Source organism: Pezoporus occidentalis, unplaced genomic scaffold (genome assembly GCF_034315485.1).
Source record: "Pezoporus occidentalis ecotype Australia unplaced genomic scaffold, CSIRO_AGI_Poc_V1 ctg88, whole genome shotgun sequence".
Taxonomy (NCBI): Eukaryota; Metazoa; Chordata; class Aves; order Psittaciformes; family Psittacidae; genus Pezoporus; species Pezoporus occidentalis.
Genome location: NW_026916242.1, coordinates 938,333 through 951,229, shown reverse-complemented (window position 1 = coordinate 951,229; position 12,897 = coordinate 938,333). Strand labels below are relative to the sequence as shown.

General features: G+C 37.3%; 2 protein-coding genes across 9 annotated transcripts in view; one reads left to right on the top strand and one right to left on the bottom strand.

Moving 5' to 3' along the window:
- The window catches only part of DYNC1I2 (dynein cytoplasmic 1 intermediate chain 2), a 31,405-nt gene extending 26,539 nt beyond the window's left edge, over positions 1 to 4,866 (top strand). For all 6 annotated transcript variants that reach the window (XM_062604764.1, XM_062604763.1, XM_062604761.1 and 3 more), the window contains 2 exons: positions 115 to 240; positions 935 to 4,866. In XM_062604764.1, the coding sequence (XP_062460748.1) occupies positions 115 to 240; positions 935 to 1,048 (240 nt within the window). In that variant the 3' untranslated portion in view covers positions 1,049 to 4,866. The remainder of the gene's footprint in view (positions 1 to 114; positions 241 to 934) is intronic.
- SLC25A12 (solute carrier family 25 member 12) overlaps positions 4,524 to 12,897 on the bottom strand; it is a 50,041-nt gene continuing 41,667 nt past the window's right edge. For all 3 annotated transcript variants that reach the window (XM_062604756.1, XM_062604757.1, XM_062604758.1), the window contains 5 exons: positions 10,422 to 10,562; positions 8,335 to 8,473; positions 5,896 to 6,054; positions 5,614 to 5,704; positions 4,524 to 5,092 (listed from right to left, as the gene is read on the bottom strand). In XM_062604756.1, coding sequence (XP_062460740.1) covers positions 4,906 to 5,092; positions 5,614 to 5,704; positions 5,896 to 6,054; positions 8,335 to 8,473; positions 10,422 to 10,562 — 717 coding nt within the window. In that variant the 3' untranslated portion in view covers positions 4,524 to 4,905. The remainder of the gene's footprint in view (positions 5,093 to 5,613; positions 5,705 to 5,895; positions 6,055 to 8,334; positions 8,474 to 10,421; positions 10,563 to 12,897) is intronic.

Genomic DNA, 12,897 nt, shown 5'->3' with positions numbered 1-12,897 from the left:
GTGGAAATGTTGGGCACTTCCTTTGATACAACACTGAGGAACTAGAAGTGTTCTATAACCTGTAGCTTATGGAATCCTCATGCATTTTTATCCATGTGTTTTAAATGGATACAGGTGCCAACTGCAAGCATTACTGTGGAGGGTAACCCTGCGCTGAACCGCGTGAGATGGACGCATTCTGGGAGAGAGATTGCTGTTGGTGATTCAGAGGGACAAATAGTTATATATGACGTGGGAGAGGTATGTATACCCTGTATTGTGCAACCTACATTGCAAAACACTTGAGTTTCTTTGACTTTTATCTAGCAACTTGCTTTTAATTCCCCCCCCCCCCCGTGATTAGGAGTATAGGGTATAATTTTTATTTTCAAATTAATGTTCACTTTTGGGGTCTATTCCAGAAATAGTAGGATAACTTTTTAGAATGCTATCTGGCAGCCGCTGAGAAAGTAAAAGTATTATTCTGAGGCTAGTGAAATAAGATGGAAGAATCTTCTTTGTAACTGGGACATGTGAATTCTGACCACAGCTTGAGAAATGCAGAGCAAAAGCATTTTACAGTGAAGCAGTCCTGACCTTGTTCCTACAGGGAAGCTGTTGCTATTGCAAGTCTGTGTATTGCAGTAGTATGTAACTAATTGATTGGATGAGGATGTGGCATTAGTATTCCCCTTTTGAGGCATCCCATCCATCTTGGATGGAGACTGATCATGCAAGCTTGTAAGAGTATCATTACATACTTAAATAGAGGATTCTGAAATTCAGCTTCCTTTATTAGTTAGAGCTTTTGATGTTCAGACTATTTCAAAAGTTACACTACATGAAAATAAGCTTTTCTAGTGGAACCTCTTCTGAATGTTACTTAAGCGCTCTGCTGTTCCAAATGAGCTCACTTCTTATCAGTAGGCTCAAATAACATTCTCTTTGTCAACAGCAAATTGCCGTTCCTCGCAGTGATGAGTGGACTCGGTTTGGTCGAACCCTGGCAGAAATAAATGCTAACAGAGCTGATGCAGAAGAGGAAGCTGCAACCCGCATACCGGCGTAGATCTAACAATAGGCAGCAGTGGTAGAATGGTGAATGATTTGATGCAAAGTGCACGTGTCAGTTCAAGTAATAGCTTACGGGAGGGATATATGGATTCAACTATGGACTTTGAAAATGTATTAAGATTACTGAAAATCAGATTGTCACTTTTTATATATAAATTACAAGCACATGCTTGGATTTGTGTAACTTTTAATACAGTTAACCTTGACTTTGCAAGGACCTTCTTTTGCTGAAACACTAACCTGGTGTAAAATTGCTATTGGGCTTCTGAAATTTCTACTTTGTAACAGTACGTATGAAAAGTGAAAGTTCTGTTTCTAAGCTAAACTTTCCATATTACAAAGACTAGCCTTCATTAGGTAGTTAATCTCTGAAGCATTCTTTAATTTGAATTACCCATGATAATAAGCATGCATATGTTCCAAGTAAGTTTCATTGTTTATATATGGATAAGGTAGTGGGTAATATATGGTAATAAAAAACTGTCTGTAGTTCCAAACTTGATAATTAGACCTGAATTAATGAAATACATATTTAATACCCAGTTCTTTTGTTTGAATTGGTGCATTAAAAGGTGAGACTGATTCATGAATAAATATTGTATGAGCACTTGTCAGCTGCCCTGACCCCTCATCTGTGACCCTTCAGTAGTTTGAGAGTAGGAAGTTTCTGGGAGCTGCCACTTTCATTTTACTACATGCTGCAGAGCTGTTTTCTACCCCCAACCTCCACTTCCCACCCTGGCAATCAGACAAAAGGAAAAAGGCTGCTGTTGTCAGTCTTTTCCATACGAGAAGGAACTAGATTTTGACTTAATTTCTATAGCATGGTTAGCATTCTGTTAACTACAGACTGGCTACTGATTTTCCACATTAAGTATAATAAAGACATCTGCATTGATTTTAACAGTTTTATTGAAACAAAACTTCTCAATGGCTTGAAACAAAATGGTTGCAATTTTTTTTAGATTAATTTTTTTGAGTACGTCTTTCTCATATATATAAAGTTTCCCATCAAGATCAGTTTTGGGGTTATGGTTCATGGGGGACATCATTATATTATTTGGTTGGTTTTTTTTAGGTTGGTGGTTTTGGTTTGGTTTGGGGCTTTTTTGGTTGGGTTGAGGGGGGGTCAGGGGGGGAAGGTGGTTAAGTAAATATTCTGATTTGTACTAATTAGGCACTAAACCAATATTGATGCCTTTAATTTAGGACTTTAAGTTTGGTTCTGGTATTCTTAATCTGCTACAAGATTGTTTTGCCAGAAGAGCTGTTTTATATGCTTAAAAGTAGGAAATAGGTTTATATTCCATAATCAGCTTTAGGTCCAGAAGTATTCTTATTGTTTCTACAGTGTGTTTTAAGTTTGGTTTTGGGGTTAGGGTTTGGTTTGGTTTTCTTTTAATGCTTCTCCTTGTCTCAGTTCTGTTGCGAGCAGCTCACAGAGACACAGGCAGCAATAATAGCAGTTCTGTTTCAGGAGGTTCTTTTTCACTGAGCTTGAAAGTGAAATAGATTTAGGCTTCCACTGGTGTTGACTTGTCAAAAGTCCCCCTTCAGTAAAAAGTCATGTCGTTCACTTTGAGGGAAACGTACTAGGTAAATATCAACCTTATGACAGCAGCTATCTATTCAGTTGAGAAACATGTGAACAGGTACCACCGTGTGATGATTTTTACCCTTGAGGCGCAAGAATTCTTGTCTTGCTGTTTTGGACAGTTGGTTGGGGTTTCTTAGCTGTGGGTAGGTTTTTTATTTTTACTTAAATTGTTACTTCTCGTTTATTAATAAATACATTTCTTTCAGAGTTTGTTACCAGAAATCCAGTAGGTAAGGTTTTTTTTCCGTGGATTGTGGCATAAAGATATAGGTCATATGGCATCAGTTTTCCATAATTTTGACCTTTTGGTAATATTCAATTATTACATTTCAGTACCAATCTGTATTCATTCCTGCTTGTGTTCCCCCCTCACAAAATAGTTGAGTACAAGCTAAAAACGTTGTAAAGCCCACACCTGCAACACGGAGACCAACAGTGATGTTAGGTACTGTCAATGATTATCCTGGGAGCCGCACTGTCCAGTTTTGGAGCTATAAGAAATACAAATGCTGTCTTGCATTCTAAAGTCTCCTAAGGCCTCGATGAAGTCAGTTAACAAGCTGTGACTAAGATGAAAGGCCAGTGGTGGGTACCTGCCATTTTTGTATCCAACTTAGAAAAGTGCAGAATAAAACGTAGATACAGGAGAGAGTTCCTGGGAAGCCTGTCTCTGTCTAGAAAACGGCACAGAACAGGTAATTCTTTAACCTGAACAGGAAAAAATAAATCCAAATAAGGACAGGAAGCCTTCTAATGGTGTTATACATATAAATACACACACATACATATTTGTACATATGTATGCATGATGCAGACTAGTGATCAAACTCCCAAGTTTAACATACTGTAACCTCTAGCTCACTAAATAGCACCAAATTTGTGTCTTGCTTAGAGGCTACAACTGAAGGAGGGCTTGTCTGTACTTGCAGTGTTCATTTTTTAAGGAGGCCTTTCTTCATAAGCTGATTAAAGCTCTTCATGTTGGCCTGCTGTCACCTCAGCAAGAAAATAACAACCTCAGGTCAGTTCATACCGCCGGGACACACTGTACTGCAGGATGTTTGACCCCGAAAGAAACATGTAGAACTAAAGATGGGAGGTTGTCATACTTCAGTAAGCAAGGTTGGCAACCCCCCTCTCTCTTCTCTGGCAGTAGGTGTACTATTAGCTGCTTTTCCTCTGGCTGTAGAAACCCAGACTCCCCTATTTCCTGTGACACCTTTGCATTTGAAAACTACACCATATAAACTTTTGGCAGACATTAAGCCAGAAACAGTTCAAGCTTTTTGTTTCTTCTCTCCTTTCTGCTCAACTGGAACTGTAAACAATCAGTTTTGTATATTAGATGACTATTAAAGCCTGTCTGTTTTCCAGAATAAACTAATCTTTCAATGGTAAAACAATCTAGAAATAAAGAGAATGCCTTCAACTTTTTTAACAAAAAGTTTTCAATTTGGGAAAAATCACTCAGTAAATCCTGAAAAAAAATTATTGAGGCTGCTAATAACTGGCAAATAGTGTGTTTTAAATATGCTACCATAGGGGTAGGATCTATTACACATCTAGTATTACCTTGTATTTTGAGAGAATTCCTTGTTAACAAAGCACTGCTGCAAAATAAAATACTGTATGTGCTCATCTAACTACTGTCTTCTCTTGCACTTAACAAGCCAGCGCATTGCCTTTTAATACCTTTGCTGTAATAAGCAGTGAAATGTGTTCCTTCAGAGGCTATGTCCTGTGCTGTACATTCATTAAATGGGTGCATCTAATCTTTACATTTTAATATGTGATCCATAATCTGGAGAGGAAAAAAATAACGCAATCAATTGGACACCTTTTTTGTAAACACAAAGCAGTGAACTGACTGAAGTGGTTTTAAATAGTTTATTGTCACGATTGTTAACAAAATGCCTTCAAAACATTCTGTACATTTCAAACTATTTTGAACTGCATTACTCGTATAAATGGGTATTGATATAGATGCATGATGTCTCTGTACAAAGATGTACAATATGTACAGTAACATTAAATGCAAGCTGTGCAAGGCAAAGTCTAAGCTACAGGTTCATGCCGCTGGTTAAAATAAGGCATAGAACCTCAGCTTCAATCAGTTCCTTGTGTGCAAATAAATAAATGCAGGTATGTATCAATATCAGAAAGGAGTAATTAGATTTGCAAGCTCAGTTCAGCTAGAGCAACATGCAGCTGACTGGTGAATTTTTTCCACTGCATCACTTGTTAGGTTCCAGGATTCAGCTGCTACTTGGTTGAGCTGGGCTGACTGCAGGAGATCGAAATTTTGGAAGGTACAACCCAAATTTGTTTTCTATTCCAGCAAATGTAGCTGTAGCAAGTCTGTATCCACCTATGTGCTCAGGGTTAACAGGAGGAAGATCTGAAATTCGAGTTTTGGGGGTGGGTTCTGATCCAGAAGGTTTGCTGTTTGAACAAAGAAGAAGAAAAAAAGCCTTTCCTTTATTTAAAGCGTTTTCTTAAGCCTGGGTAACTCTATAAAATCTAGACTAAATACTTTAGGCTTTTGTTGGAGTATGGAAGGCTGTTAAAGCTGACCTTAATTAATTCACTTCTACGTCAAGTAAAGTTGAGTTCAGACCACAGCTTCAAGGGAAATCAAGGCCAAAACTTAAGTTACATTTTTACCAATAGCTTTGTTAAATTTTGTTAACTTCCATTGACATGGGGATAAATGGACAAAATATTTTGCTACAATGGAAATACAAATTAATGTATTAAAATGAGATGGGTTTTCATCTCATCTGTTTAGAAGTAGCATGCAATTATCTCTCAATTTCATAAGGATGGGGGGATTTCTTGCATACTGCAACTTTAAGTACTTAAAGGCACCAAGTTTAAGTGGTCCCTTGCATGGGGAAAAGAGTAAGATTCTTCTTAAGTTCGCAGCTTTCTTGTACAAACTAAAAAGCAAATATCTGACTTACAGGCCTCCAAAATCGACATAAAGCCATCTCTGCAGAAGTTCATAAGTGACCAAAGTAACACCAAACTGGGGCGAAGATCTGAACACACGAGCTGTTAAATATTACAAATCACAGTGTCAAACAAAAGAATTTCTCAGGAGAGAAGCTGAACATTTTTAACAAGCCATTAGATTTTTTCTGAATCAGACCTTGCAAATACTGCTCTAATTTGAGTCCTTAACAAAGCAAACGGTTATTTTGCAGATCCAGGGTCAGCCCTAATATTCAGAGCATGTTTCTCACCTCCAGCTCCCTTCCAAAAAGCCAAAGCACCTTCTTCCTGTAGAATCTTTCGAAAGCAGTCAATAACTCCACTGTATGTTGTCTGACCAGCGCGAGCTGCCACTTGCAGTCTTGTCTTGATGACATCAGCAGGGGTTACCAAAGAAGCAGCAGGCACACCTTTTAGAAGAAAACCACATTTAATTTGCACAAAGACGCTTGTGAGAGGAAACACTTCTGAAAAATGCAACTACAAACTTTAACTTTTTTTTTCCAAAAAAAAATAGGCTTTACTAAAAATGCAAGTTCTTACACTTGATGACAATATAAACTGTTGTGCTTGATACAATCATTCTGTTTCTTCTAAATTTAAAGGCTATAACTGATAGTAAAGAAAACAATAATTAACAGCAATTCTCTCAACACCTTCTAGTGGGCTGTCATTAACAGTTTCAAAAAGACGAGAGGCATTTTTAAGTTCACTCATGCTATACCTGTAATAAGAGATATCCATAACAAAAATTAGTTGTGCAACCTTATTGCATTTCTTAAAGCTCTACAACATGTTTTGCAAATTAAGTGGATGATTGATCTGGGAAATTGAATACTACACGCACGCATCTATTAATAAGAAAGCTGCTACTTAAACCATCTATTCTGCAGAAATACATCTGTACTGCTGTTTGCACTGTTCGTAGGAGAACAGATGCTGCTTACTTCAATAGGCAAGCCATAAAAAGACTGAGGACAATGAAGGTATTTTACAAGCCTGCTTAGTACCAACTACATGATACTAGCCAACACTGATGGAAGAACAACTCTCCGCTTCCAAGGCACCACTCTCAGCTTTCTAGTCAGAGGAAAGGAGAAAGTTTTCAGAAGTGTACTCCACAGTATGTAACTCTGATATCTGAGGTATTTCTGAATACTGTACAAATTTAATTCTCTTAAAAAGAGGAGCCATCTTTTGACTAGAACTTTGCAATTGATTCTGACTTGTGTTGTACTTTTACAATTGGTTAAAATTGAACTCAAATTTTAACAAATCACTGATCTGCATAGGTAATCATAAACTCTGAAGTGTCACAGGCCAATTCAGGAGGTTTAAAAGGAAAACAGAAGCAATGTCATTAAGCCTACAAGCATACACTAATAGCAACCATATGCTATTTTCCTTTACAGCAGATACATTCAGACTATTCTTTCCTGCTGCGCACACATTACAGGACTAGATGGAACAACTGGGAATTTGAAATTTGCAATTCAGAAAGGCAAGTTCCTGTATACACTATAAAACTAGGCCTACAAGATTTACACACATTTTTAATAGGGTTCATCACTTAGTACATGTGACCCAGAAACACTAATCAAACAAACGAAGAGAAGCTGTGAAGTCTGTAATCTAAAATTAAAAACATTGATACGAGATACAAGTTAAATAATAACATTTATATGTGCTTCTAGGAGTACAGTAAGCTAAATAATTTTCTGTTTCTGGTAACTCAGTTGCTTGAAAATAAACAGGGCTACAGATCTGTGACTAGTTTCCTAGCTGGTCTCTCCCTTCCCTCTGGCACAAGGAGCGCACCAACTGGCAAAGAGCAGGTGCAGCCAAGCTCTGTATCAAGTCCAGTGTGGGAAAGCGCTCTTTACACACAGACAGCTCATGACTGATGTATATACAGTGATTCCTTATGACTGTAACAAGTAACAGAAGTTCTTGTTCAACCCAGTGATGTTTCTAAACTGCACAGATTCCAACACTGAATCATTTGCGATTGAGAGGCTGCAGATGCCTGGTTTTCATCCTAGTGACCTAATCCCAGGCAATGCAGAATCCAGCCACCTCTATCCACATTTTTATATATCCACCACTGCAGTTCCTACACCTAATATTTTTAGATCACTTGCCATTTAGTAAAACCACCTTTTTATCACAGCTGCCTGTTCTCTTTATACTAAAGATTTTTGAAAAGAAGCCTTAAAATATTTTAAATTTCAGATTATGATACTTTAACTTCAGCTTCTTGACAAATTAATGTCCTAGTTTTAGCAATTACATTTGAACAAAGTTTCTTCTCAGTTATCCAGGACTCTAAAACTCGGTAAGTCATTTTCTTCCTAGCTCTTAGGATCTCTCATTTTATGTTCATCAAAGATTCAAATTAGTCTTCAACTCTGAGAGCACAGTAACAAGTAAAACCCCATTGAGACAGACAGATCAGATTTGACTACAAGTTGCTGAGCTGCATTACGCTGTTTATCCACATTATGCAAATGTAATTAGCTCTCATCAAAATTACATCGCCTCCCACTAAGGATAACAGTGATCAAATTCAGATTAAATCAGATACAATGGTACAGTACCCTTCCTTTATATGGGGCTACTGAATGAATATTAAACATTACTCACTAAAAGAAAAAAAAAAGGTACTTCTGGAAAACATTCTGCAAAATTACCTGCAATGGCTCCAGCTGTAAGGAGATTAAGTCCTCCCACATGGCCATTTTCATCAGCAAGCATCAGTTTACTGTGAGCATAAACAGGAAAGTAGATTGCAGAAAAGGGAATGTCTCTGAGGAAACATGCTTTGGCACCCTGTCACACAGAACAGAGACACAATACAGATAAATTTTATAAATAAGGTTAGAATTGATACCCAGCAAGCAGTCTGAGCCCACAAGTACCAACTCTTTGATATACCAGGTAAATAACACAGCAAATAAAATCCCTCAGGAAACAGAAGATGTAGGGTTGCACTTGAAAAAGAATAAAGTACATCTACAGTAAGTTTCTAGAATGAGGAAGATTCAAGGTTCGTGTCTAATTTCAGTACTCAACACATGACATCAATCCTGACATCAGTACCTAGAATAAGTATCTTTTACGTATGATCCAAGTGTGATGAAGAAAGTGACAAACGTCTGTCCTTACATCTTGCTGACAACCCACAATCTCAGAAGCAGCAAGACAAGCCTTTGCATGCCATTTTTTCCACGAAACACAAAAGCACTACTAAAATATCAGTGAGTACTGTAAGACCTCATACTGGTCTCCACTGATAGTCATCTGGTTGACTGAAGAAGCTGCAGTGGAAGGTTAGCAAATAGAGGGAAACTGCTGCAAAATGGGAGCTGTTTAGTAAGTGGAAGGTACAGGAAGGCAAAACTAGTGGCCATGATAGTACTGCAAGGAGTAGCTCTTAGACACAAACTGGCATTAAAGAGTTCCTTAATAGAGCTCTGTGTGCTGTAAAAACACTGGAATACTTGGAATGAAACATATCTAATACTCTTAACTTCAGTCATCAGTCTGTTACCAACTAAAATAACTCCTTCTATACAAAGCTCAAATGAGCCATCACATGTAAAAAAAAAATCTCTTTTGCATACCCTGAAAACATGCATGTTACAAAAATGCCACTCCTTGCCTAAATATCCTCATGGTATACTCCAAGCATCAGCCTCTATGCAATAGAGCCACCTGAGGCCAGTCCCCCATCAGTTACATTAACAGACAGCACACATTACATACAAACCCTTTGTGGTTTAAACAGACCTTCTTTCTTCAATCATTTTCATACAGATACTTAATGCTCCAAAATGAGTTCTTACAGTTATTCACAAATGAGAATTCTGAAGAACAGCATCATTTTCAATAAGCTCAATTGATTAATTACTACAAACGGAAATGGTAATTTTGTCCCATGTACCAAAATACCTGTGATCTTTAGGAATTTTAATGGCCCTGAATCTCATCTACTGAATTCAAAACAAAAACTTCAGCTCTAAAAGTAAATTTGCACATTTTTATAGCATTATTGCAGGTCTATGGACAGATCACGTAAAACAATGTTTCGTAAGTGCACAGCTACTACAGCTGCAGAATTTACGTATTACCCCTTGCACTGGCAGAAGATGTAGGAAGAAATACTCTTCCTTGTTTAAGAAAACTAATAGCTTCTGCTCCATTACATCTGATCTGTAATGATGGTAGTAAGTATACCTGCAGGGATGTTGACTGGCATTCTGCTGAAGTACAGTACAATATGGGCTTTTTTTTTTTTAGTGGAATTTGTTATTGACAAATACCACCACTTCTTAAAAATCTGAATCCTACTAAACTGTACTACTGTTTCACTGCCATCAAATTATTAAGACAAAGAGAATATCCTGCTGCAAAGACAACAATAGATTCAAAATAAATGTAAGAAAAACACACAGGGAAAAGCTACAGAAACTTTCCACTAAACCCCACCAAATGAAACGATTGGTGCCAGAAGCCAGCAGGTCTGCAATACAGGACTCCCTGTAGCTTGGCATAAAAGCTCAAGGGATAGCATGGGGGAGTACTTTTTTGTATCCCACCGCCATTAATATAGAAGTGGGGTTTCTTCAATTTTTCACTGTAAGGCTGCCCTGCGGGAAGAGATTGGTTTTAAATTCAAAAGATGTCTTTGTTTTAAACAGACTTTGTTTCAACAACGGAAAAGTTTAGCATAAACCATAAAATGATGAAGCCACTCAAAGCAGAAATAAATACATACCTTATAAAGGCCAAGAAGGCCCAAATCTTTTATAACAGAGATGGCACTGACTCTGGGTCCTGTAGTGATTTCTCCTGCTACCTGCAACCGAATCTTTACTATCTCCAGAGGATTAGTGAAGATGACCTGGGAAGCTCCTGCCTGCAAACCCAAAAAGAAAATAAATTTCATTACTAGAGCATGCAGTGACAGATTGAATTTTGCAAGGTGCTGAATGCCTTCACTTGTCACTGCACTGGCTGATATTCTCATGTAAAATTATGAGATACACTTAATAAAGCACCTGTCAGGAAGGTAAAAACCCCAAATCAGAAACCGTGGGTTTGCACAAAATAAACCTTTATATTTCTATGTTTATAGGCCACAGAGGTGGATTAATTCAGCCTGTCTCTGCTTTGCTCCTTGACACCACTTTCTAGAAGTCATGGCTGTGTTTAAAAGTCTAAGATATTACACAAAATACTAAACTAATTGCTAGACTTGTACTACTAGAATATAAAACACATATAAAGAAGACCTTATGTTTATTCAATAATAATCCATCACCAACATGTAGACATGTTATTTGCATTTAGTGGTGATGCTGTTTAAAAGGTAAATTTGCATTTAATGGTGTAATTTTAAATTATTAAAAAAGGTGTTTGGAGTTTTGTTTAGCAGCCTTTAATTGTCCTAAGTGGAAACAAAATATAAAATTTAAATAGGAAGAGTAACATTTCAATATATGATACTAGATGGAAACAGGAATCCTATCTTTCTCTGAGACGAGTATGACAGATGTTACATGCAGGAAAACTCTGTTAGCAGTGCTAAAGGACTATCTTGCAAACTTCGTAGTTTAATAGTGTTGCAGAGCTGCTTCAGCTGTTCTTCAACCAAAGACTTTCAAAGAAATGTGTTTCAGATTTGAGAAGGATTCAGTCTGACAGTTCAGTTTCAGAAGCACATAAACTTATTTAAAATGACATGTTTAGATTTCTCCCTGGTTTGCTATAGGTGCTACAGCATTGGCTTCTGGAGAAGTTCATCACAAAACAGCTAAATTTTACTAAGCTTCCTTTTTCCCCTTATTCCTAAACCACCTTCTTTCATTTAAAAATTAAGTCCACTTCCTTAAAATTTATGGCATATAATCACTTGAATACAGCCAACTTTAAAAAGCATTTCTTTCACAATCTAAAAGCTCCTCTTAATCCTTAGCTATTCCTCTGACCCATCAGCTTTTACTGAAGGAAAAATATGCAGAACATCTGCAATTAAAGCTTTTTTATACTTCTAAATTGCCCAGGAAATAAACTGTAGTTTGTAATATTGGTGATGTGTCTGTGGAGTTAAATGAATAGTCCACTATAGCACCTGGACAGCATGTATGGTGTTTTCTGCTAATTGTTCAGAACTAATGAACTAATGATCTAATCCTTTCTGCCTATAGCACTATCTTTCTCTCTCCAGCAGCAGGCAGAATAAACTTGAGATCAGCCCTGAAGCATGGGTTAGAAGTTGGTGACTTGAATTATTCTCGACTTAAGACAAAGGAACACTCCAAACCTCAACAGCTCCCACTGAGAATGACCAAGCACCCGGGTACTATCTATGAGATGGTGGGCATGAAGCATCAAAATCTTCACTGACTAAGCATCCAACACTTCTCTGGACTTGCTGAGCACACTGCCATCCCTTTACTGGAAGTCCCATTTATTACTTCACACAGTAGACATTTCAAATCATCATTGTTACGGCTTTACTAAAGCATCTGGACCCAAACAGTGGAAGATCAGCCCCTGCTTTTGATTAATTACCTCCACTGCAGTAGTTGCCATCTTTAATGCTTTCCACTCAAATGATCAGTCTATGTTGTTAATGTCTGCTTTATTCCCTCACTTCTTCACCTCTTTGAAAGAAAATCAAAACCTAAATTTCTGTGGACGTTTACTGCAACCATTGGGAAGATGACCAGGCAAACTTGTTGCATCTTCTCCGTTCCTTGGATTTACTGCACTGCGTTTACATAGTTACTTGACATCACTTGTGTCCAAAGCCATTATTCACTCTTTACATGTCATCTCACTTTTTCCTTCCTAGCTCATACACAGCTATACATGCAAGATGAAATGGCTGTCCTGCTAGGCAAAGTTCCCATCTAAATAAAAGTTATAAAATTGACATCTGGCAAGTTCTGTTACACAACAACAGGTTTTTTGAAACACTGCATCAAACAGAAAAGCAATTTCAAATGTTTATAATTTCCTTACCTCATTTTAAAAATCATTTGGTAGACAAAACATTAAGCAGAATGTTCTTCTTACATAACACAATGCACCACACAAAAAAATTCAAGTAACTTTAAATTAAGACCCTAAGCTACAAATTCATTCCTTCTAGACAATTACCAGCTACCTGCCTATTAAAGATACATCCTTTGTTTACATATATATGTGATATTCCATTTTTTATTTTTAATGTTATAAATTAGCAC